The sequence below is a fragment of the Aulostomus chinensis genome, chromosome 9 (genome assembly GCF_037954235.1).
Source record: "Aulostomus chinensis isolate RoL2024-O1b breed Wild chromosome 9, RoL_Achi_v1.0, whole genome shotgun sequence".
NCBI lineage: Eukaryota > Metazoa > Chordata > Actinopteri > Syngnathiformes > Aulostomidae > Aulostomus > Aulostomus chinensis.
Window position 1 is genome coordinate 6,598,464 of NC_141328.1, and position 25,855 is coordinate 6,624,318.

The 25,855-nt window shown below is 41.2% G+C and overlaps 2 protein-coding genes across 4 annotated transcripts; one reads left to right on the plus strand and one right to left on the minus strand.

Moving 5' to 3' along the window:
- The first annotated feature begins 489 nt into the window (after window positions 1-489).
- On the plus strand, window positions 490-5,709 carry tnfrsf9a (tumor necrosis factor receptor superfamily, member 9a). Of its 2 annotated transcripts, none has more exons than XM_086213428.1 (7): window positions 490-958; window positions 2,431-2,550; window positions 2,665-2,802; window positions 2,908-2,980; window positions 3,058-3,156; window positions 3,239-3,409; window positions 3,526-5,709. In XM_086213428.1, exons 1-6 carry the CDS (start codon window positions 823-825, stop codon window positions 3,381-3,383), a joined length of 711 nt encoding a protein of 236 aa, XP_086069554.1. In that variant the 5' UTR covers window positions 490-822; the 3' UTR covers window positions 3,384-3,409; window positions 3,526-5,709. The 2 variants fall into 2 exon arrangements, with proteins under 2 accessions (XP_086069554.1, XP_086069553.1); XM_086213427.1 differs by having other exon boundaries at window positions 498-958; window positions 3,058-3,149; window positions 3,526-5,707.
- Window positions 5,363-24,710, minus strand: ccdc187 (coiled-coil domain containing 187). Of its 2 annotated transcripts, XM_086213424.1 has the most exons (13): window positions 24,387-24,710; window positions 22,437-22,523; window positions 16,347-16,409; window positions 15,325-15,463; window positions 15,068-15,158; window positions 10,917-10,995; window positions 9,097-10,392; window positions 8,495-8,616; window positions 8,315-8,386; window positions 8,093-8,227; window positions 7,822-7,916; window positions 7,652-7,746; window positions 5,363-7,568 (listed from the first exon to the last, which is right to left on the minus strand). In XM_086213424.1, the coding sequence occupies exons 2-13, from the start codon at window positions 22,483-22,485 to the stop codon at window positions 7,420-7,422; spliced, it is 2,385 nt and encodes a 794-aa protein (XP_086069550.1). In that variant the 5' UTR covers window positions 22,486-22,523; window positions 24,387-24,710; the 3' UTR covers window positions 5,363-7,419. The 2 variants fall into 2 exon arrangements, with proteins under 2 accessions (XP_086069550.1, XP_086069551.1); XM_086213425.1 differs by lacking the exon at window positions 9,097-10,392.
- Between the last annotated feature and the right edge of the window lie 1,145 nt (window positions 24,711-25,855).

Below are 25,855 nucleotides of genomic sequence, written 5' to 3' on the forward strand. Positions count from 1 at the left end.
AAGTGACTGTGAGTGTGAATGGTTGTTTGTCTCTCCATTTTGGCCCTGTGATGGACTGGCGACCTGTCCAGGGTGAACCTCGCCTCTCGCCCGTAGATGCTGGGATAGGCTCCAGCCCCCCCGCGACTCTTAACAGGAATAAACGGAAGACAACGGACGGATAGAGGAAGAAGTAAATATCTTTTACTTATCGACATTAATATGTCATATGTCTCTACTATCGATACTAAAACGTGACTAAACTGAACAATAGTGATAGTAAAATCATTTCCACATGAAAGAAAAAAGTGTACAACAATAAGTCTCTGTAATAAAACCCACTAAGTCTGTCTTGGATGTCAGCCACGTGAGGCTGTTAACTGGAACTGATAAGAAGTTCACAGGATCAGCAAAGTGAGAATAGCAAGTACCACCCAAAGTAGTTGGTAGTACTCCTTTAAAAAAAAAAAAAAAAAAAAAAAAAGGACGGTTGTACAACAATTATAACTCTATACTAACCAGTCTGGCAGTATACTGATTCTCACTGAATGGAAGAAGACATTGTAGAGACTAAAATGACCTTTAAATGTTTTTGATATGTAAGACACCTCCTGTCATGGGATTTCCCTCACTTGACTCGATGAACAAGACACGCCCCCAAAAGAGAGAAAAAAAAACCCCACTATGAAAAGCACACACAGCTGGCTGCCTTTAGTTGTGTACAGATTAAAGGTGGAGCAGAATGTTGAGGATTATAATAGTAAATTTAGAGAAAAGACAAGGTGAAAGACCATTTTAGAGCGAAGACATAGACACCTGGGATCGGATTATTTTAACAACATTATGGCGATGATGTTGTTAGGGATCTTTATCCCTCTTCTCATCCATGGCTGTCTGAGCAGTTTGGAACAGACTGACCATGGCTGCATGAGATGGACGTACAGGGGGACGGACGTTTGCTGTGACGCCTGTCATCCAGGTGAGTGATGGGGCAGATAGTGTCACCTTAATGTTTCATTGAGAAATTTTTGACAGTTCTTTTTCTTTTTTTTTTCTAAACAAAAACAACAAATGTCTGTTTTATTATGATGTCTTATACATTTGCTGCACTTGAATAGTAGCACCTACATTATGAACAATTAACCCTCCGTTCCCTCCCTCAGGGATCGATAGACAAATTTGTTTTTACTACTCTTAAACTGGGCTGGAGGGTTTGTTTGTTTTTTTAGGAGACTTTAATTTTTGTCAGCTCAAATGCGAGAAATGGGCAGCACGGTGGTGCAGTGGTTAGCACTGTTGTCACAGCGAGAAGGTTCAGGGTTCGAGCCCCGGCTGGAGCACGGGATCTTTCTGTGTGTCTAGTCTCCATGTTCTCCCTGTACCTGTGTGGGTTCTCTCTGGTACTCCGGCTTCTGCCCACAGACCAAAGACATCAAGAGGGGAAGAGGTGAATTTATACTCTAAATTGACTGTAGGCGTGGCTGTGAGTGTGAATGGTTGTCTGTCTATATATGTTGGCCCTGCCATGGACTGGCGACCTGTCCAGGGTGAACCCCGCCTCTCATCCGAAGGCTGCTGGGATATATTAGCCTCGTCCCCTCTTGATGTCAGTAAGTCATTAACACATTAACTTCATTTATTGATAACAGAGAGAGTACTACAACAGCACAGTTAGGAACCCATGTCAGATCCATTTCAACCCAGAGCCACGTGTGTGTGTGTGTGTGTGTGTGTGTGTGTGTGTGTGTGTACTTGGTTTTTGTTATCTTTTGGAGACCTTTTCTGGTATAAACACTAACCTTATCAGGACTCCTAGTCCTGGTGGGGACCAAAGACCGGTCCTAATGCGGCAGAACTTTATCTATGAACACCTGGTCCAAGTTAGAGTGACGGTGTTAATTGCAGTTAACTTGAGGTTGAGGTCAGGCATCAATTGGTTAGGGTTAGGATTAGGATTAGGATTAGGGTTTGGGTTAGGATATTCACATGAATGGAAGTCAATGGAATGTCCAAATAAGGATAGCTACACAAACCTCTGTGTGTGTGTGTGTGTGTGTGTGTGTGTGTGTGTGTGTGTGTGTGTGTGTGTGTGTGTGTGTGTGTGTGTGTGTGTGTGAGAGAGAGAATGTACAAAATATAATCCAGCATTTGGGAGTTCCTCCTTGGTGGTTGCATGTAACCAAATACAGTTTCGGTGGTTTTCAGCTAATACCACAACAAAGAAAAAAGGCATGGATGATGCAAATCTAATACTCCGAAACTGTCAGATATCCTATAATTGTGCTTGGTTTCATGATCCAAAACCTTTGTATTGGGTTGAGAACTGTAAATCTGCTAGAACTGTTTCCAGAACATTTTCTGTTTGCAATTATTAGCTCCTGTAAAATAAAACATTGACTAACTTGTGTTCTTTCATCACATTTTACAAGGAATTGTCTTGTGTGTTTGCAGGAAACCGCTTAGTCACTCCCTGTGGTGCGGATCCAAAAGAACTGTGTACTCCTTGTGAGGCTGGAACCTTCACAGTGAAATCCAAAGACTACATATGTTCCAGATGTACTCAGTGTGTGGGTTAGTAGAGCCGACTGGTTGCAAGGACATTTTATCCATTGTGTGCTACAGTCTGAACAGCAATCACAAAATCTGCGGTATTTCAGCATTCTTTTTATTCCTTTGTTTGCGTAGGGGCTCAAGTCTTAAAGGAACAGTGCACAGCTACAACAGACACGGTGTGCGGTTGTAGAGTCGGACTGAAATGTGGTGATGACAAATGTTCCTTCTGTGTTCAAAAGTGTGGCAAAGGCGAGGAACCGACAGAGAAACGTAAGTAAAGGTAAAAATGAGTGTGACTACGGAACACTCAAACACACACACACACACACGCATCAGATTTATGGATAAGGAAGTCAGTTGAGCTGTCTGTCACAGGAACCTGCAGACCATGTCCTGATGGAACCTTCAATGATCAAATTCATCAGAAGTGTAAACCCTGGAGTACCAAGTGAGACTCACCGAATACCTGTACATCAGTCATGATCAGAAAAGACCTGATTACATGAGTTCTTCTATTTTAACAAGGTGCCATGATCCAGATCAAAGTATGGTGGTCAAAGGTGACGCTTTCAGCGACATCAAATGTGTCAACGTTTCACGAAGTCTTCAGAAACCAAGTAAGAGGTGAATTTCTCCTCTAGCATATGCTTGTGCGGCGTCATCTTTACGTTTACTTGAAGTTTAATGTCATGTCTTTTTGCATCAGATCAAGAACAGGCGTGGCCTTCGGTTCTGTCTGTGCTCATAAGTGCAGCTCTGATGGCCTTTTTCATCATCACCATCGCCATCGCCATCGTGACCGTGAAAATATCAGCCGAGAAAAGGAAGAAGATGAAAAAGCAGAAAACTAAAATTCCAATAATAAGAACACCAACAGGTAATTTCTACTGTGCTTGTCAGGTGACGGGGTCCATCTGTTCTTCTGATCGTGCTACATGAATGCAACTGCACTAAACAACTACTCAATTTGTGTTTGACTTTTATCTTCTTTAGATGATCCCAGGACATTAATCCCTATTGAGTGCAGCTTTCATGAAGCCCAGCAGGAGCAGGGAAGGAGCACAGAGTCACTGGAGTCCCAGGACTCTGGAGACCAGCTTATTTCATGAGCGGAAAAGAACTGGATGGCTACTTAAAAAACAACAACAAATGAACAAAGCCTGTTAAAGTTTTGCTAAAACACTCCATCCTAAATAAGATTGGATCACTAATTGTGTTAAGTTTCATGTAGGGAAGACGTATTTGCTTGAGCCTGAATGGAAGAGTCCTACAAGTTTATTCTAGCTGTGTTAAGATCAGGTCTTGTTAGGTCAGGTAAACCAGGTTTCCCTGAACTATTGCACCGGGATTACCATTACTTTTCATGAAAAAATTTGCAAGGGAGGAGGGGGAACTCTGAGGGATGTACAGTCTATTCAGTATGTAAATCAAAGTGCATAGGCTGTGAAGCTGGGCTTTCCCCTTCATTTGAATTAGAGGAGTAGGCCTAAAACAGACATGAGTGGGATCAAATTTTAGCTCACAGTAAATGTGGTGTCCTAAACACATCTAACTTTAGTACATTTAGACTAGCTAACATGTTTTGCGCGAGGGATTATGGCCCCTCTGATACTTATACGTCTAAGCAAGTGCATTAGTGTGTTTGTGTGTGTGTACAGTGCAGGTGGGCATGAAGCGACGTCTGAAAGTAAAACCCTCAAAACCTCTGTCACGTCACAGCAGCGTGAGATCAATCGTGCTTTTTAGAGGTGACAGGGTGTTTTGATATGTGAAGAGATTCTTTTTTATTTAAACGTGTACCTGAGTTACACATTTTGGTTTATTATTTTAACGTGTGTGTATGTTATTGAGCTGTGACAATTTTTATTTGTTTATTTGATTTTTAAAAATTACCAATTTTATTTTTTTTCATTGATTAATCACTTAATCGTCTTTTTTCAAGTAAGATAGACCAACACTGGATTTTTTTTTTCTTCTTTGTGTCACTGATAAGTTTGTATTTGTGGAATCGTAACGAGCATTTTCCAGATTTTCTTGATTATTTTTCACCAATAATGAAAATTATTGTAAATAGTGAGCCGTTGTGGGAACTTTGTGAGGGGATGAGGAACAAGAGGAAACGAGGCCAGCTTACACACTGTACTTTTCCTTGGAGGAATTGTTGGTCTTGATAGTACGCAAAGTTTTTCTATTTCAATTGGTAATACTACAACACATATTCAGCGCCAGAGACCTCCGGAAAACTTGGTCTGTTTTGTTTGAGGAGGCTTACACTTAGATTTACAGCATTCCTTAAACAAGCTGGGACGTGCTTCTTGAGCAAGTAGGGGTAGGAAAACAAAGCCAGTTCCCCCCTTGATAAATATTTATGGAGAATGACTTGCTAGTGAGTCATGTCTTTTGCACATTGATCTTCGAGATATCAAAATGTGTCATGAGGAAATTCTCCAAGTGACCTGTTATATACTTGGCAGCTGTGTTGGGCACAAAAAGCTCTCATCCATCAAGGTTCAACAGTCTTAAAGAAACCTCCGGTATATCTCCATGGCGTTTTGTTTTTGTTTGTTTGTTTTAATTCATAGCACAACAGCGTAGGCAGCTACATCAGACCAAGTGGAATTTTTTTTTTTTTTTGTCAGTGTGGCTGGTGCAAGAGTTTGTTGAAATGGAAAATGTAACTGTTGTGCTGTGTGGGCTTTGCGGTGAAAACGCTGGCCCACACGTATGACTGCATCAGTGAATTCATACCAGTCATTCAAAGATGACGTCCGTTGTAAGACAGCAAAGCAGATATAGCACAGCTTGATATGAGTGACAGTTACAGTCTTGATTAACCACAGCACTTTATTTCACCGGTCAGCAGTTACCTGATAAATGGTTTGTGCTTCTGATGTGTTGGACGTGAATTGAACTTTCTGCCCTGTGTTTATTTTGAACATTTAGCGTTGTCCTTATTCTGCCCCATCACTGCACATGAGCTATGTATGTTGGTGTTAAATGTACTTTCTTTCATGTCTGACTGTTATACAATTTCAAGTCACAATTAAAAAAGTTTCAGGATTACTGCTTTTTTAACAGAACTCACTCTCGTTCTTTGCCAAAAAGACTTGTATATTTCATTTTTAAAGGAAAAAACCAAACACAAAACACATTCAAGAAAAAGAAATTTAACCTGCAGAGTAATAATAATAATAATAATAATTATAATAATAATATAAATGTACAAAAACAAGCACAGAAAAACAGTCCACCGGACGGTTACATGTGTGGGAAGTTTGTCCTTGCAACACAAATTATAATTGTAGTCAGTTGCTTTGGAAAAAAAAACCTAGTAAGCAAAATTGACAAAAACATGATTGGGATTTGCAACAAAATATGAGTGAAATGAAAATATGAGTAATGTAAGTATGAGTAATGAGTAAATATATAAACTCGATAGTAGGGCTGGGTATCACTCACGAGTTCTCCAAACCGGTACGGTACCTTATACCGGTTTCAATACCGATTCAAATTCATTTAAACAAAATGAAAATACATTCCATTAAAAAAATCTTTGGTTTGACTTTTAGTCATAATCTTATATTTCACAACACAAATAGAATTCTAGGTGATCTTTATAAAAGAAGATAAACCCATTTACCAAAACGCAATTGATCCATTTCACCTTGTTTTTGTTTCAACACGTTTACATTTTTCCACTTAAAAGTACAGTTTTACAACATAAAAAAAAGTCATTAGAAACAATTTGGTATTAAATGACAGGACATCTCTTGATACTCCACCGTAACGAGGCCACACAAAGTTCCATACCCAGCCCTACTAACCCCTAAGGCTCCACGTACTGGCTTTATGGAGCTTTTAACCCCATCTCAAAAGCTCCAGTCAGTGAATGAAGCTGACTAAGACGTCATCATATGACAATGACTCCTGTCTCCGGTGCTGACTAAGAGCTATGAAAAACAGTGGTGCCTTGAACTGGAATATAATTGTTTCTTCCAGGAGGTCATCCTAAAAAAAAAAAAAAAAATCTCAAAAATCCCCAGTTTGACATATTGTGATTAGTGTTTCTGTGTACAGTCAATGAGGTTTAAATAAGTTCATCTGATTGTCACTGCACCATCGCAAGAACAGTTGGATTCCTGCCTAACAGCCCTGGAAAAAAAAAAAAAAAAAAAAGAGGATGTGGCTCATCTGGAACGGCATCACTGGGGTTCAGAGTTTATCACAATATTAATGTACGTGGGACGAGTAGGCTGTGCTCAAGCAGTGAGTAAGACATCAGTGACGAAAAACATGGCCAAGTTGCGTTTGTTTGGAAGATGTTAATCTTGTTATTTCAAAATACATCAGGGTAACTTTTCCATTCATCAACGTCTCCCTCTGTGCCAGCATTTCCTAAGAATAGTGTTTTCCCTCAAAAGATAGTAATCACAATAACATGAGTACAGCTCAGATGTGTACTCCAAATGCATATAAAAAAGATCTAAGATGTTACTGCCCATTTAGACTGAGCTGAAGTGAAACTAAGGCTGCTGGTGTCTGACTTGGGGTGTGCAGAAATCCCTGATGGTTTTTAGTCAAATCCAACATTCTGGATACTGCTCAACTAAATGAAGACAAATACAAGTTACAAATACAATTAAATTAATCTCTGACGAATTCAAACAAAAACGACCACAAACATCAGAATTCCCTTTGACAGTTCACTGAATCAAACCATCATTTTCAGTGAGTTTCTTCTTGATCTTTTCTTAGTGTTCTACTGGTCTAAAGCGCTGGTAGGGGCAGACAGTACAGAGAACCGTAACGTAGGAGGACTACGGACTGAGCTCAGATTTAGTGTTATAAAATAACTAATACTGCAGTCCAAGAGAATCCAGTCGGAGATTACTGTTGCTTACAATTTTCCTTCTTGTCTTTGGGTTTTGCACGTCCAGATTTGTCTGTTGGACGTTTAGTGGGAGGGATGAAAGTCGGCTCCTCGAGGAAGTCATGTAATCCAGAGTGGGGCACAGGAAGGGACTGACAGTTGGGGCCTATATCGGAGGAAGAGGATGTGAGTATCCACTTATTGTTTTCAATGTTTCATTTTGAACACCATTTGTCCTGTTTACAATACCGGCTTGTCCCATTCGGAGGATATCTGTGCCTTGCCTCCTGGCCTGGAAGGTTGGGTCAAGCTCCTCTGCTATGTTTCTGATCTGCTGGGATTGCCTGTAAACACAGTAGCAGCAAGTCAACACAGACAGACTCCATAAAGTCCAGATAAATCCAAGCAGAGGTAATTACGGTATTGTGGAGGTGGGGCTGGGGGGCAGGTTCTCTGGGGAACAGTCCTCAGTGGGGGACGGAAGACCCTCAGAGTCCAGCCTCTCTCGTTGGACCTAAAGCAATGGAGGGAAGAGTAAACAATTTCCTCAGAGATTTGGGGAAATTTATTTGCTAAAAGAGAAACACAGACACCAAGGCCACCCAAGAGGGAATCTCCCAAAGCCTGCGTAGTTAAAGAGTAGACAAGTATAAAGAGTGTTTAGAAAATGAAACTGTCAGTCAATATTACCTGTCTCTCTCTCGCAGCTCTTCTGTCGTGATGGTTGATCATTGCTCTGTGCTCTCGCCATGATGCGGGTCCCTCAAACTCACGAGATCTTCGTTTTGTCTTAATTTCTTGCTTTTGCATAAAACGTGCAATTTCCTGGGGCGAGGGAAGGTATAATTTCACAGATGAACGTGGAACACTCGAGACACGAGTGCCGTTAAAACATCAGTCACATTGTTGTACCTCATCCTGAGCCACTTGTGCTACCCTGAAGTCCCCCTCAGGGTAAGAACTACGAGGAGAGGGCTGGGAGTTCTGTGTGAACAAGACAGTAACTGTCAGAGAAGGAAATTCATGAAAAGAGAAACTGATCCTTCTTCACTCTTAAATCAGTGTGTCATGATAAATTCTTTGCTCCCTGACCTTATTTAACTGCTTTTCCTCTTCCTCCTGCAACTTGCGGGCCAGTTCTTCATCCTGGAGGACCTGCTGTAATTCTCCCAGGTCCAGGCTTGTATCCCCCAGCTCTGGCTGCAGTGACGCTCCTGGGGTGGGGGGTGGGGATTTAGAAAGTGTCAGAAATGAACAGGCAACAAACAAACAGATCATAAAAAAAAACAAAACAGAAATCTACATCACACAAATGTACAGAGATAAAGGCTTAATCACACGAAGGCTGATGACATTTAAAATCACACCAGAAGAAGAGGATGCAGCATGGAAGGCAAGTTTCTCGCTTTCTAAAAGAACCTTGTACCATTTCTTATCTGACTACACCAAGACTGAAAAATAGATGAGGATTAAGATAAGATTAGACGCACACACACAGATGTTCATTTTAAGGATAAACAAAGTGACAGAAATAGGAAAATGTCCAACTTCAGTTAAGAGACCCCACAGCACAGCTACAACCAAAATTTGTCCAGATTTGATGTGGATTGAGGGAAGATGAGAGGAGCAGAGACAGGCAGGGAGCTTTGGAAATATGTCCCTCTGTAGATCGGAGTTGGCTGCAGTTACAGTACCTGCTGCCATGTGCCTTGACCTATCTCTGGTTGAGGCCCTGCTGCTGCTGAGGCTGTGGCTACGCTGGGGGGTTCTGCGATGGGGTCGCTCTACTCTCCTCTCCACATCCTGCTCCTCCTCGGAGCTTAAACTTTCTTCAATAGTCCTGGGCCGGAGTACGCTTGTTGTCCTCTTGACCCTGCAATTATTTGTATTCCCTTCCCTCTCATCATTACTGGTATATCTGTGCTCTCGCCATGTTCTACTGCCCCGCCTTTCTCCGTCTGCCAGAAATGAGTCTCTACTACTAATCTCATAAACCTCTCCATCATGCACTGAATTATTGCAGTGCCTGTCTCGGTCTACTCTGTGATCTCTCCCACTGTTCTCTCGGTGTGAATATCTCCTCCTTTCCCTGATATCTCCATGGAAACTGTGCCTGGTTGTGGCAGCTCTCTGGAAGACTCTCTGATGTGGTAGGGAGTCGCCGCAGGAAACCTCACTCCTGTGAAGCACCTGGCTGTCTCTGCTTTGAGGACTTATTTTCAGTGGCGCCCCATTGCTGCCAAAAGTGACTGGTACACCCCTCTCTCTGAGAACGTGGCCTAGCATCTCCCATACGTGCCTGCTTCCAGCTTGATGCCTGTTAGAGCTTCTGGCATCGTCCTGAAAGCGGACGTGTTTGTCAGGGTTGTCCCTGTAGGTCCAGGACCTCTCCAAATCTCTGGGTCTACTCCTGTCATGTTGCCTGACAGATTCACTTCGACTGCACCTTTCTCTTAATTCGACAAATCTAGAGTCTCTGTTTGGATCACTGCTCTGATTCCACGTCCCATATTCCGCTCTACGATTCCTAAGCCCCCTCCTATCTGAGTCACCATTTTCAGAATACTTTTCCCAGCCTCCTCGCTCGTCTCTGAAGCTCCTGTGATTGTAAAGGCTTCTGTAGGTCCTCTCCTGAGGCTGATGGAACGATGCTTGTCGTTGAGGTGCCGTGTTCATCCTTTCATTCATTCTCTGGGACCCGACAGAGAACAGTTCAGAGAAAACTGTGTCCGAGTCCTCTGAATCTGCACTCAAACACTCCCGTAATTCATTAATGGAAAATGTGTGCCCTTCATTTGACCATGAAGTTGTGTTTTCTTGATCAGCTACCCTAGTGGGGGAGTCAGCCTGAGGCCCATTCACGTCTGAATCGTTGTGAGAGGTAGAACATTGCCACCTGGTGGTGGTAAAGGAGTACTGCATCTCTCCTTGATCAGGGTAGTTGAGTGTATGCTGGTTTGGTGATGGCGGTGCAAGACCACTGGCGCTGCCTTTAGTCATGCCAAACATGCAAACACAAAAGCAGGGAGGGTGGGTGAGGCTGTTAGCGAGTACTAGACACGAGCAGTTAATGATGACTTAACATACCTTTGCAAATACATGCATGTCACTTAAATATGAGTCTTTATCACATTTATATGTAAATGTTTTAGATGCAAGTGTGTCATAGAACTAAAAACAAACTGAGAAGCAACATGGTACATGCATGCGACGGACTAACAACGCAACACACGGAGATAAAAATGCAAAAGCTGTTTGACAAATATCTGAGAAGGATGACATTAGTACAACAAACAAGCAGCGAAGAAAAGCATCAGGTCCTACTTTAATTGTAACAAAAGCATTTCTGCTCATCTCCAGAAATACACGGGAAATATAAAGTCTGTTAGAAAACAATGCATCTTTAAGAATGTCCTGAAAAGAATTTCACAGCCCATGTACAGAGTTGCTGACTAACATTATAATATAAATGCAGACGTGTAGTAAAACACTATAGAGAATGACTAAAGTGCACCTTCACAGGGGTCCCCCTGCCCTCTGCTTCCTCTCCTGATCTTCTGCTCTTCTTCTTCCTGCATTCGTTTTGCTATTTCCTGTGGAGAGAGACACATCCTGATGACTTGTTTGTTTTAGAAACCCAGGAATCACCAACAGGGATTTTTAGAAAGAAAAGTTATGAGGTTATGGTCTGTCAAATACGCAAAAAGACAAGTAAACTTTTACAAATGGCTCTGTTAGAATGTCTCAATCCTAACATGGTATTCTTTGTCAATAATTAGGTCACATTTATATATTTGGGTCATTAGTAGAGGTGGGACAATTGAACTATCACAATTCGATGATAAGGAGCCAGGAATCCATCTCAAATACTGATGCATCTCATTTTGTGAAAAAACCAAACAACAACGTGTTAGTCTGACAATTTTACTCTCTCCTGGTGTCTGCTGACCTGCTCAGCCATTTTGTCTTGGGTCAAAAAACTGATTCAAAGCTTTTGCCTCTTCAATAACATCAGCCGTCATTTCAAATTTGTCAAACTTTAAAATGAAAAAAGACAAAGGGCCATAAAATAAGGTTCAGATGTCGAGAGTGGATTTAATGATCTCATCTGTCTTATTGTTCTATTTTTGTACGTTTTCGGAATGAAAGAAATATCACTTTAGTGTGAGTTCGAGGAAAATTATAACATTTTTGAACAATCAATTATAACTTTTCCTATATCCACAAACACATCATTCATAAATGAACCTTGATGCATCTTTGAATGGATACTTGCCCATCCCTTAGGCTCATTTCAATCAGAATCAGTTTTTATTGTCATTAAACAAGTATAACGAGATTGGAGCTTCCCTTATAGTGCAAGGCCACATAGAATAAAAAGTACTTAAGGTTCAATATATAAATAGAATTAAAAAAAAGAGTAAAATAGGATAAAAATAAAAAAAGAGATACACATTTACATTTAGATTTGTGCACTCAACAGTTATTACAGTTGCAGCAGGTAGTAAAGCGTGTGATGCATGAGCAGCTGGATGGTTGAGTGTAATGTTATTGCACCGAAGAGAGTAGTCAGAATATGACGTGATAACCATAATACTGATATTGTGAAGACAAAATATTGTACTGTTGTTGGGTAATGGATACATTTCTTCTGTTATAAAAACAAAACAATAACGATGAGTCTTGATACCCTCGTACCATAATAAAGCCTTTTAAAACACCAGCTCACTCTCGCAAACGAACAACACTGACCCGAAGAGCAAAAATTTGGGCAATCTTGTGTGCAGTGATGTTTTAAACCAGCAGATGGCAACAAATCGTGGACCACAGTCATGAAGCCCCACCAGAGACAACAGCTTCATGAAAATGTGTATTAATGCTGTTTGCCAGCTATGATTCATGGTTTTGCTTCTGTCTTGTATTTGACCACATATTGCTCTATGCTCTAGTTGTAACAAGAATGTATGTGAACCGATATTGCAGGCCTTGTTTGGAGTTGACTGCTTTTTATGTCAACGGGAGAATTTTCATCTACTTGTCAAGTGCTCCTCTGAAGTGATCTGACATTGTGATAGTAAATGCAAAGATGACTTGAGGTGCCCAAACTAAGTGTCTTAGGTAGGGTTGTGGGTTGTCAGTGGAAACTCAGAACATACACTCAAGGGAAGCTAGATTGTCACCTCCTTCAGTGTGCACTCTGGTCCAGAAAAACACAACAGTCAGGTCAATAGGACTGTTTCACTTGATGTAACACCTTGTCACTGGAGAATGCCAGGCCTGGCTAGAGCTGCAATACTTGTCGGTTAGCTGAAGGAGAGCTCCCTTAACACATCTCTGAAAAGAGATGCTGTTATTGTTCCCTATAAATCAGAAAATACTATAAGAGAATTCTATAAAATATCTCTGTAAGCTGCACATGCCACATTAATCATAACCAAAAGCCAGCACAGCTCATTTTGCATCACAATCAGAGTGTGTGTCAGCAGCTTTTCCTGCATCAGTAGACAATTAGCAGCTTACCACAGCAGGTTAGGTGTGGAGTGCCACAGGGATCTGGCATTTTAAACTGCACAGCCTGACACCTTCTGTTCTTTAATTAAAGGCACTATCAACAGGGAGCCATATATTTAATGAACACCTTTGATTAGCTGGTTATTAAGGAAAGGAGACTTAACAGTTCTTAAATGGATCCCATCATCAATGCTCAAAAATAAATAGCCACAAAGGAATTTATATTTGAGTTCCATGTGCTGAGTTACCTTGCGTGACCTGTAACCTAATAAGTGAAGGAGGTATTTATATGTAACTGAACGTAGAAACTTAAGGTACTTTGAATACTTCTTACAGAACACTGCACCCCTTTAGAAACCCCACATCCTTCAAACAAGGAACTTTTATAACCCTGTCAAAGGCAGCCTTCTCTAGAAAGGAAACTGCAGTGTAAAAGGAAAATATTATGCTGGAGTAGCCTTGTGACGCAAACTGCTCCACTGGACCAGCTGGGAGATTTGTGGCAGTGCTGGCTTTTTCTCCCCAGGATAGAATAGAGTAGGACAGGATAATCAAATGGAGGCTGACACACTGCTGCGCTTGAAAACTATATTTAGATGATATATGTACTTAATCTGCCTCTTTCTCAAGCTGCGCAGAAAAGATTTCACTTGTGCCAGGTGAGCACATTCAAAGCAGGCTACACATGTGCATGCTGTATAAAGACTGGATGAACCCCTCTGTAATAAATAAAGTTTATGAATCTTGAACCAGCAGAGCAACTGTATCATCCGGATGAGTGCGACAGGTTGTGTTTCTGCTTCGCTGCCGACTTAGTACATACAAGCCTCTTATGGCACAGTGGATACATCGGAGGCCCAGAGCAGCACTTTGTCTGAAACCCCCATTCATTATGGACTCAGTTGGTCCTAGGAGAGCAAAATGATCCATACGCTACTCTCTGACCTGCTGGTACCAGTCAGGTAATTAAATGATTATCAAGTAGGTCCCAAGAGCCAGACAAGTCTGAGTTTGCCACGGTTTCTCCTCTTACTTCTACACACGGTGCACACAAAAGAATCTTTGATAAATCTTCCTTCAAAAGTTGTACCGTTTTGAACACTTATGGAGTTGAATAAGTCATTACAATTAAGTCATTACAATTGTCAGAGAGTTGAAATGATTTTAGGGCATTTTGATCCCTTTTTTGCTGCTCCAACAAACACATGTTTCAACACGCAAGTGCTCTTATGGTCCAAATTTCTGCTGAACTTGCCCACACTACATCTCGCTCCGATCTGGTTACTGACAGAAATTTGACACCCACGGGAAAGAACTTATTCTTCTTTCAGGAACAAATCCATCAAATTATTTTGCTTCATCAAATCTGCTGTCACACGAGAGTTCTTACAAGCCAGGACAGCTTTCAGTTTCCAGGTGAGCTTACGTTCACATTTTCCATTAAAAAAAAAAAAAATTAAAAAAAAAATCTACAAGTGAGTGAGAGGAACATTTGTTTTTGACCATGTTTCCAGGATCGTTCACTTGCTTTATCAGGTCTATGTGATGCATTATAATGTGAAAGCCCCTCCCCTCATGTTTTGTTTTAAAGATCCAACTGTTATGTACCTGAACTCTTCTGAGGTGTTCCTAATATTTTGGCAACCCTAATTCATATAAGTGAGTCTTTACAGTGTGTTCAGAACATTTTCCAGACTATTTCAAGTTTTTCACAATATTCATGTCAAAGAATAATCCTATAACCAATTCACCTCCACCAATACACACATTATTCCACAATGGCAAAGTCTGAACAGGGTTTTCAGAAACTAAGAAATAATTGTTATGTATAGGATACGCGATACTACAGCATTCTGGGATCTTCAAAAAGTGGCAAAGCTATCTGTTTCAACACTACCAGAGACCGCACAATTTGCATATAAATATAAAGAGGTTTAAAGCTTTAAATCCTTAAATCTTGATTTCAACGGTAGCTGTAGACTATGGTGTAGGTATGTGTCTACAGCACATCACTACTGCACATCCACTGTGGTACACAGACGGAAAATCCACATGACTGAGGAGTAAAATTTACCCCTCAAATTTCTAGGTTTTTAAAACACTGGTTTCAATGAAAGTAAACACGATAAAGACAGAATTTCCTTTTGTGCCTACCTCATCATCCTGCTCCCTCCTCCAGGCCTCCTCAGCACGCAGCTGGATCTCCTCTTGAATTACACGGGCGTACTCAAAGTCCTCCTCCTCTCTATGGAACAGCCATGGGAGAGGAGAACGCTTGTGACTTTTGAATCATAAAACTACCAACAAGTGAATAACTGTACATCAGCAGAGGGATGTGTTTGACATAGAATGCTGTTAGGTCAGAGTGTGAGCTGTGCTGCGGTGTGTTTTTATGAGGAATGGTCTCCCACATTTGTCTGGAGGTCTGTCTCAGTAGGGCGTTCTGCTGGGCCCGCCGCTGATCCTCCTCATCCTGCAGCCTCTTGGCTATACGGATGTCATTCTGCACTAGCTGGTTCTTCTGGATGTTGGTGCTATAGTACTGCTCAACTAAAAGGGGAATGCAGAGAGAAAAAGATAAGACGAGGAATGTTAGGAGATTCCTAAATTCACTGATTTGGGATGGATGACAGTATATGTACTTTTTATCACAATAACAGCATCAAGACACAGTAATGGCTCTGTATATTACTTTAAGGTACAGTTTAAAAGAATCATAATGTGGAATAATCTTTATGTGGGACATTGCAGGATTTGTTTTCAGGGTCATGGGAGCAGGAGCCAATCCCAGCTGTCACCAGTTTATCAAAAAGATGAACATGCATACTTGGACGATTCAGAGTCACCAGTTGATCTAACTGGCACGTTTGTGGTCAGTGGGAGGAAGCCAGAGCATCCACAGAAAACCCACGCAGACCGGGAGAGAATATGCACAACGCCTCGTGTTTGTATGCCTCTGCCAACCAACTAGTCCAGTTGCAGTTTGCAACCATGTTTGTCCAAACTCATAATCCAGAGGAAGAACTGCAGACTTAAAAAGGGGTTTAATAAAAGGAATCTCTCTGTTGTTTGGGCTAAATGGAACTCATCATCATTCCCTCAGTGGGTGATGAGCACATGGGCTAGTAAAGTATTTTTGCAGAACATTATGATGCCACGTGAACCCTCAGGGTAAAAAGAGTCATCACGTCATTATTTAATACCATTGCACATTTGTGAGGAATTCCGTCATACGACGTTATGGCCAACAAACATCTAGTGTGCCGTCACAGTGACCTTGACCACTGACCACAAAAATCAAATCAATTCATCCTTGAGTCTGCATCAAATTTGATGGAATTCCCTCAAGGAGTTACCGAGATATCTCTTTCACACGAGGCCGAACACGGCATTCACGCCATTTTATGAGGTCACTCGGTAGCTTTGTACTTACTTTCCTGCTCCTGCAGGCTGTGTGCCAGCACGCCATCCTCCAAAACAGCAAAACACTGGCACACTGAAAGACAAGACAATAAAAATGCAACGTTGCACAGTAACATTTGCAAGTGCCGCAGTGAGCATTGAGGGGAAATACCAATGCGCACCAATAATACAGTAGGTTTTCAATCTTTATAATTACAAAAGCAATATTTCATCCATCTTGAATGGCTCTCAAGGCTCCATCCAAATCAAGAGCAGATTTTCTTTCTGGAAGGCCTAAAGAGAGAGATTGTGGAGATCTTCGGTTCAGCAGGATTACGATGGCTGCTTCCCTAACACAAATAAAGTCTGAGGAGCAGCCAGTCACTCCACTGCCATGAACTCACTGGTATCCTGTTATGATGGTCATTTTAAGAGAGAGCTTTTTATATTTTTAACAGTGTTCCAGAGAAACATGCAAGCGACCATAATTATTAAGCTCCTCTAGGAGAAGCAGCGAGAGAGAGTGAGTGAGAGCGAGAGAGAGAGCAAGCGAGCGGGCGAGAGCACGAGACAATTTCTTTCAGCCATTTTGAAAAGAATCAATTAAATTCTGGAGGATGAAGGTCTGATTGTCATACTCATTTCAGCATAAGCTGAGCAAAGTGAGTCGGTATACTGTTAAGACCTGATATAATGAAGCATCGAAGAACTGTAAAGCCGATACGGATAAACTAAAGTGAATTATGTTTGTATTAACAATATTTTCGTAATTTTCCCCCCATAATTCGGTTCCATAAATAGTGATGAAGTGGGTTTTTTTATCCACATCATTGAAGATGGGAAAGATTCAACAAAGGTTACGTACATGCATGTTGTTTTTGTTGAACAGATGTGTTTACTATAATTAACAAATTAAAATACAAAATCAGCACACTGCAGTTCTAATGTACTGTAAACAGAGTGGAATCTGTCCACCCGTTGCACCTACAAAGGCTTTAACGAAGAGCTTTTGTGCACATCTCTGTGTGGTTATTCTTATCGCTTCTGCAAACTAAGCATCCATGACCCCAGAGTCTGGTCACTTGCTGTTGGATACAGTGATAACATATCAGTTTCATGTCATTATCACTTCTTTACTTCTCTCCTTTTTTTGTCAGGAAGCTAACAAAGATAGGAGCTTTCATAGACGATCATGCAAACAAACTGTTCCATAAAGAAAAAAAAAAAAGGTTAAAAATGGCAAGGCAAGGAGGAAAACTGACTTAACGGTGAGGGGCTACATCAACATTAAGACTTCACGAGTTAGAGAACACCACAACTCCCAGTGCAATCTTTGGAGTAACACATAAATAATAATTGCTTCAGAGTTTGTAGATAGTTAATCTCATCTATAAAAATGCTGAGTGTTTCAGAGAGTCCCACATGAGAAAACATTATTCAATGCCCGTTAAAAGTCAAACATATTTTAAAAAATAAATATTTTCCCCTCTCTGAGGCGCAGACACATAGCTCTCTGACAACACAACACAATCACATTCATTTTCATCAGGAAACCTAGTGAGTCTGGCTTCTCCCAATGGTGCTGTCCAGAAGCAGGATAGCAGACAGCATTTGTGAGGAGATTTAGCTTTAGTGCAGAGCCAGCCTGAGCCAGAGGCAGGGCCAATTAAAAACACCTGTCCTGCTACTAATCCCCCGCTGATCTAGGCCGAGCAGACTGTTCCACGTCTGGAGAGACAAGAGCGGCTACATTTACACCCGTGCGCTTAACACAAAGCACTCTGTTTAATGGCTGACTTGATACATATAAATGCCATATGTTCTGTCTAAGCTCTTAACCCAGCTATAGGCAATGGATATATTACATTTTATAGTCCTGAAATAGTGCAAACACTCTGAAATGCTTCAATTATTTTTGGTGAATTACAGCCCATCTGATAAAACACAGCAAATATCAGCCCCTCACAGCTATATCAGTCTTGGCATGTAGGACGGTGATGCACACGATTATGACAGCTATTTATATTTTAAAAATATGATCAGTTTCTCATACATGCCTTGTTATATGTAGAGAAGAACTACAACAGTATTGTGTTGAAATAAGCCAATTAATTTGCTGCTCATATATTCATATATTTTAGAAATGCGCAATAAATCAAAATTGTAATATGGTTTTACTGTGTATTTCAAATTGGACAGAGGTACAATAACTACTGAAAGTAATAGTGTGATGCTGGAGCGAGGTCTTGCCTACAAATCATATTCTACAGATTTAAGAAAACATCTTTGTGTGACACAGATCCAAACAGAAATCACGGCGTAGGGATTTTCATAGAAATTCACATTTGTTTTCCAAAAAAAGCTACAGCTACAGTGATATTCCCTAAGAACCACTTTTACTCTTAATCTATACGTTAATACATAATAAGTACACTTTTCTATAAGTAATTTTTGCTAAATGTATAAACGAATTTCAGTCTATATATTGAAAAAAAACAAAACTTTTCGACCTCTAAATGGAATCAGGCCAAATAATCCAGTATCAGATGTAAACTGTGCTGTTAGTGAACACACTGCTAGGGATTTGTCTAAATTGGCCATTTGAGGTTTCAGTAGAGCTTTTTAATCACTTGGAAGAAGGAACTACTGGTTAAAGAGGGCAAGAACCAATTGTAGGCCATAAATTTAATTGCAAGAGGAACAAATTGGGGCTATGGTCTGTGAAACGCCAGTCCCAATCTGTGTAGTTATATTGCAAAATGGAATTATGGGCTATTCCACAGGATTTGGGCTGCTATGTGTAAAGTCACGTATTGACATAGGATGTCTGAGTCATTTTCGCTCCACCACGCTTGAGCATGCTCTAACAATTCAAATTTAAATTTCAGTATTTACAGAATTGGTTCTGAGTGTGTCAGAGAGGATGTCTCTCCTCTTTGTCTCGTTCTGTAAATAGGGAAGTGAGACAAACGGGCGTCTGGAACTATTCCTAAGTCAAATTAAATGAAACTATTCAATTTCCTTAAAACTGGCAGCGGCGGGGGGTCTGCTGTGTCTAGAGGGCTCAACGGTCAAAGTTCATGGAAATCCTCCCGACAAGACCAAGCTATGAAAGGGTCTGTTTACACCATAAATGACTTCCTAAGTCTGCAGCCAGAGTTAACCCATACCAAGGCAGACATGCATTACTACTTACACCTGTCGCTGAGCTTAAGAGCCGATCCACTAAATGGATCTCCAACGTGCCCTTATGTGTCCAGTCTGTCAGCGAGGAGGGATTAAGTCAAAAGCTTCGGTTTTAATCCAACAGAACAAAGTGACAGTTCAAAACATGACTTTGACTCTTAAGTCTAAATCCAGAGCCGAGACTACTGAATGAAAGTAGGGGGGTGGGGGGGGTGACAGAGTGGGTGTGTCTGCATTGCTGGTTAACTTGTTTTTCCATCTACAGTCAGATTAAGGTTGTAGGGGAGGGACAAGGAGAATGTGTGGAATTGCTTAACAGGTTTTGATGGGTACAGCCCTTCTACAGTGAAAACACACACTTGTTTGAGTCCAGGCTGAGTGTGTTTTCTTAATCTTTAAGGGAGTCCTACTGGGAGCTTCTTAATGCGGGCATCATGTGAGGCCTGAGTCTGGTTCTACAGAGGACAGTAAATCAAAGATCCAGGAGGGTAGAGATGTTAACAGTGAACTGGGGTCAACTATTATCAGGGAAGTGTGCAGCAGCCCACAGCAGGGTTCATATTCACTTTAAAAAAAAGATCCCGTATTCTCTGAAACAAGTATTCATTCCAGTACTTTTTATGCAGTTTTAGCCAAATGCCCTTGTTCATTTTGCGGGGGGGGGGTCCTACGGTCAATTTAGAGAATTCACTCAGCCTCGTCCCCAAATTGCACGTCTTTGGATGGTGGGAGGAAGCCGGAGTACCTGGAGAGAACCGGGACTCGAACCCGGCTCCTTCTTGCTGTGAGGCCACAGTGCTAACCACTGCACCACCGTGCAGCCCTTGATCATGTTTTCTTTATTAAATTGAATCTCTATAAAAATCGTCCTTGATTTCATGTCTCCCCCGAATTTTTTGCAGAGTTTTTGATTTAGTTTTAGTCTTATGACTAAATGCACGTTAGCTTTAACCAGATTTCAGTCATGTGATTATTGTTCATTTTAGTCTTTTTTTTAGTCAAAGAAGAAATAGCTGGAAATTTTTTGTCTCATTTTAGTCCATTTAAACTGTTATAGAACAAGTGCACATGAAAAAAATCCATTTCAAAATCTACCGTGATACAGGTCACCAAATACAAAACAACCACATTTAAGTAGATTACCCAAAAGAAAAGATATCTCATGGACAATCACAACTTCCACTCAACAATTTAATAGACGCGTTGCGAAATTTTTTGAAAGTTTTTTGAGTTTGTGTATTCCTTCTTGCTAGTGGCAAGCAAAGAAAATGAAAAAAAGCAAAGCGACAATATTTTTCCCTTCAGTTAACGTAACATTTTTTGAGTGGAAGAGCTGTAAAACTTCCACAAACCAATAATTGGAATACTGACAGCCATGATGAAGTAGATAATTGCAGGCATCTGGGTACCAACAGATTGAGATATTTCTCCTTCGTCTTCAGAGGATTGCAGCAGTGACAAGTGCCTTCCAGACAAAGAAACTGGCAAAAGGAGAAAATGACAAGGGTTCTATTTTCAGCCAAAATCCCCCACCAACCACCCACAAACCCTCTCTCTCTCCTCCTCCTCCTCCTCCTCCTTCTTCCTGGTCTGTTCTCTCCTCCTGCTCACTGCTTTCTGCAGAAAGATTTCACCACAAAGAGTGTGTGTTCATCCTGCCTGTTGTACATAAGCACCGGGCTGTCCAGCTCAAGAACTGAACCAGGTTGTTATGAAGAACAAAGGAGAGGTGAGGGGTAATGACAGTCTGGGTCTGTTGGCGAGAGTGAAATTAGGTGGTGGTGGGGGGGAATTCCTCTGAGGGCTGAATTCCCTCGGCACATCAGGCTATATCAGGAACAGCCAGAGGAGGGACAAAACAGGAACTGATAAGAGGGGCAGGCAAACAAAGAAAGTTGACTTGGCCTTGTGATGGGGAGGAAAATGAAGCAGAAGTGGGACACGGGGCACTGTGACCCTTGGGAAAACACCCACGATGGGAGGATAAGTGAAACAGCCTCACCCCATGAGGGGTGACAGCGGTACTGTTTGAGAAATTTCTCTGGTTAAAATAGATGACGAGTGGAAAAAATCAATTTCCATACTGCTGCTGTCTAAATGAGCAGTTTATAGCAGCCATTACTGGCTTTGTTTGTGCTCTGGTCTCTGCTTAATAAAGCATGAAAGTGCAAAACTGCACACTGTGCCCTTTGTGTGTGGAAACAAGGGTGGAGTGCAGAATTATCTCCCTTGATAAAAGACATGCAGACCTATTTCTATCCCATTCATTAACATAGACATGCCAAAGACTGAGTCGACACTCAGCACCGTGACCACAGCGTAGACCATCCTGAACTGTGAAGGACTTCATGCTTATATACAAGCAGATAAAATTAACTGGGGGTTGTGTTAGAATCCCAATGAGACAACTGACTCTTCATGTGCACATCCCCCCCGGTACAAACATTGCTTTCACCATCAGAAGTTTGCAGACAGTTATTTTTTTCCTCATTCAAAATTGTTGTTTGTATCCCAATGCCTGCATATATTATTCCAGGGAACAAATATGAAATGGGTTTGAGTCTGTGTTGTTGTAAGTTACAAAGTCTAAAAAAAAAAACCACTTTACATTTACTTTTTTTTTACAAAAGAAAAAAATTACAAGTATGCAAGTCTGTTCATAGTAGCTGCCGTACTGAGCTGTCCTTGAAATAAACACTTGATACCAACTGGCTCCATGTCTGCAGCCCCACAGCTGACCCTGACCTCTGACCTCTTCACAAGAGCCTACAAAAACAACTTTTCAGCAGGACCGGAACAAGCATAGCTAACTCTCCACATACTTTCCGCACACATTCTTCTAGTTGCATGGTTCCTTCTCAATACATCTTGCAAAATTTTGCTGGTTCAGTGTGTGGGTTTATGTGTGTGTGTGTGTGTGTGTGTGTGTGCATACCCTCCTGGACACGAGGAAGGTTGGACTGGTCTATCTCCAGCTCTGCCATCACTGTACCATCACTTCCTCATTGTGATAGAGAAGAGCCTGGCATCAGAGGGGAAAAAATAAATGGAAGTACAGTGTCGGAAAAAAGTCTTCAGACGCCCTTAAAACTTTACACAATCTCAAATGTTATCCATTTTTTTTTTTGTTTCTAAAGGTGTTGCTGCATTACACGGACTCAAAATAAATGGTATTCTTTTTGTTTATTGCTTACAAGAAAAATTAATATATTCTTGACAGTTTGAATATGTCAGTTCTCTACATTTTCAGTATAAAAGTCAACAAATAACAGAGAAATGTGTGCAAAACTGAACAAAAAAAACAAAAACAAATCATCATCAAATTAATATTTAGTAGTCTTGCCATGAGCACGCAGTAGAGTTCTAATCCTGGCTGGCATGTTCCCCACGAGCCTTTCACACTGTTGAGGCGTAATCTTGTCCCATTCTTCTTGAATTACTGCTTTTAATTCTTCTAAATTCTTTGGGGTACACTTTGAAGCAGACCTTTTGATAATCCACTACAGATTTTCAATGGGGCTCATGTCTGGGGACTGAGTTGGCCACACCAAGACCTGGATACTGTGCCCCTGAAGCCAAGTTCTACTGGCTCTGGATGTGTGGCAAGGGGCATTATCTTGTTGAAACATCCAGTTATGATCTCGACGGAACAGCGCACGTGCAGAAGGGAGTATGTGGGTTTGGAAAAATAAACCATGATACTGCCTCCACCATGCTTGACAGTAGGTAATGTACATGCTGGAGATAATGCTTCGCCTGGCCTTCTGTATACCCTCACACTAGCAGGAGGAAGATAAAGCTGGAAACTTGATTCATCTGACCACAGTATCTTCCTCCAGTTCCTGGCTGTCCAGTTCTTGAGTGCTTGGGCCCAACGGCACCGAGCTAACCTCTGTCATTGATCAGGGGCTTCCTCACAGCCTTGAGGGACCTTCAGCCATGATCTAAACGTTTGCCACGTACAGTGCAGGTGAAACACTGGACACCAGCATGGTTTGACCACTGCTGTTGAAGCTCCTGCGATGTCATTCGGCAGTTTTCCCTGCACATGCGGATCAGTATGCGGTCATTTCTTGCTGAATAAACCCTTGGATACCCAGGTCTTGGTTTTTCCTCAAAGCTGTTGGTTCCTCTGCATTACTGCTGTGTCTCCAGCTGTCGAAGGACTGCATCTGCACTCCCTGGGAATCTGGCTGCAGCTGTACCCTTCATGGCTGAGAATCTGTACCTCCAGAAGTGTTTCCCGCATTAGATTCCTTGATTTAGCCATTTTTGTCTTTGAGGAACTTTCAAATGTGCTGGCTTCAAATAGACAAGAAGCACTGCAACAACAATTCTGTCTTTTAATAAAAAGGATGACCTTCATTAATGGATCACTGGTAGCAAAATGACCCAATACTCAAAATTCCTTATGTATTTTTATGAAACCAATCAATTTTAAGTTTTTAATGTCTTTTTTTTTAAGGATTTTTTTCTCGTATTTTGGCTGTGACTGAAGTAAAAGAAATTGCACTTTAAGTCCTTGGACTGCGTCTCAATGCAATATTTCACAAATGCATGGGTTGTCGGAAAACTTTTTTCCACCACTGTAATTACTAAACAGAATGAAACTGACTGTAGAGGACAAAGCAACGACTCCATCAAACCAGACGAGATCTTTGTTGTTGCACTATGTAGAAAACAAAACAAAACTCGGCGAAAGTCACACAAAAACGGTCTAACTTTACCTTGAATGTCCCTTGCCGAGTGGTGATGTTAGCCATGCTATAAACGCGCCCCTGTATGCTAACACCAGCAAAACATCGCTGTGTAAAGTAAATTAGTCACCGGAAAAACATAAATTAAAACAGAATGCAAATTATATGAGGAGTGTTTTATATCCTACCTCTTCCTTGCACGCTGCCCACACGGGCTCCAGTGTTGAGCACGCAGCCGATTCAACAAGTCCAAAACATGACAGCCAAGTGTCAACTTCAGAATCCTCTTCACTTCCACTCTCCTCTTCCTCCTCCTCCTCCTCTCTGCTCGCGGACTATTCAACTTTTTCTAAATGTTACCTGGGTCGTTCCTGACGCCTGTACTTTAGGGTGTGATTTCAATAGATAAGCCACGATGAAACAAAGCCCCGTTGACTTGCTTGAAATGTGAAGCCAGGCTGGACAAACTCAGCCCACAGTCTGACGCTTCGGCGTCAGCTTCTTGTTCTTCTTCTTCTTCTCCTTTTCTGCTCCTGTAGCAGCAGCAGCGGGGGCGGTTAACTACTGCTGCCTTCAGGTGCGCATCCAAAGTCGGACACATATCAGCCAAAGTTAAGTCACGGGTTGCCGCTGATATGCGGTTTTGTTCGCCAAACGAAAAGGACAAATAATAATTTCCTCTGATTGTATCTAATGACTAGAGAGTAAGTGCAGGAGGTTTTGTTCGGACAGGTTAAAAATCCGTAAACTGAAATGTTTTATCTTTAAAGTTTACGGTATGAACATGGACACACAATAATATTGACGATATCAATCAAAAAACAGCAGTAACTATTTACCATCGAGGTGACACACTTGGTTATTGAGTATAAGGTGTCAACAATAACGTTGTATCTCTATCACGAAATATGAAAATTTCCCAGGAGTTTCTGAAAGCAGCACTTTGCCAGCCGTTCCTGTCAAAGATTGTTGCTGGAATTTTTTTTATTCAAATTGGCAGCATGTTTCAGATGCTGCGTTTACGAACTGATGGAAAAAAGAAGCTTTGAGTACTGCTTGTTCTGTACTTCTTTAAGATTCATATAAAATTTAACTTAAGAATTAACTTGAGCACAATGTGTCTTATTGTCATCATTTTTTAAATTTCTACTAAACTAAAAACAGGCGATGTATGTTGCATCTAGTGGTTTATTGTTGGTGTCCACTATGAAGGTCGATGATTACCCAGAGCACATTTAATCATGTTAAATTTGAATATGTGATTTATTTCCTACAATTAATGAATCCAAATAGTTATTTTGCCAACTCTAAAAGGTGTTGTCAACACTTCACAACACTAGAACTTTTTCATTTAAACAGATGGGGAGGAAGATACACTTCTTAGCAGAATGATACATTGCTTATAAAACCTGTCCTAGAAATGTCATTGATGAAAATTTATTGGTTATCTTGTGTTTTAAAGGCCACTTGGTTTTTGTGACATTCAATTGACTTCCTGTCAGTTGCAGGTATTTTTAAGACTTGACAAAACGAACAAAGAGCCTCATATACACACACACACACACACACACACACACACACGCGCACACACACACACACACACACACACACACACACACACACACACACACACACACACATAAAACACTGCAAGCTA

Bases quoted from the DNA above. Each gene is read 5' to 3' on its own strand.
- tnfrsf9a (XM_086213427.1), top strand. From the start codon at position 823: ATGGCGATGATGTTGTTAGGGATCTTTATCCCTCTTCTCATCCATGGC. The intron at 2,981-3,057 runs GTGAGACTCACC...TATTTTAACAAG, and splicing joins TGTAAACCCTGGAGTACCAA to GTGCCATGATCCAGATCAAA. The intron at 3,410-3,525 runs GTAATTTCTACT...TATCTTCTTTAG, and splicing joins AATAATAAGAACACCAACAG to ATGATCCCAGGACATTAATC.
- ccdc187 (XM_086213424.1), bottom strand. From the start codon at position 22,485: ATGGCAGAGCTGGAGATAGACCAGTCCAACCTTCCTCGTGTCCAGGAG. The intron at 8,617-9,096 runs GTACTGTAACTG...CCCCCACCCCAG, and splicing joins GTCAAGGCACATGGCAGCAG to GAGCGTCACTGCAGCCAGAG. The intron at 8,228-8,314 runs GTACAACAATGT...CCCTCGCCCCAG, and splicing joins CACAAGTGGCTCAGGATGAG to GAAATTGCACGTTTTATGCA.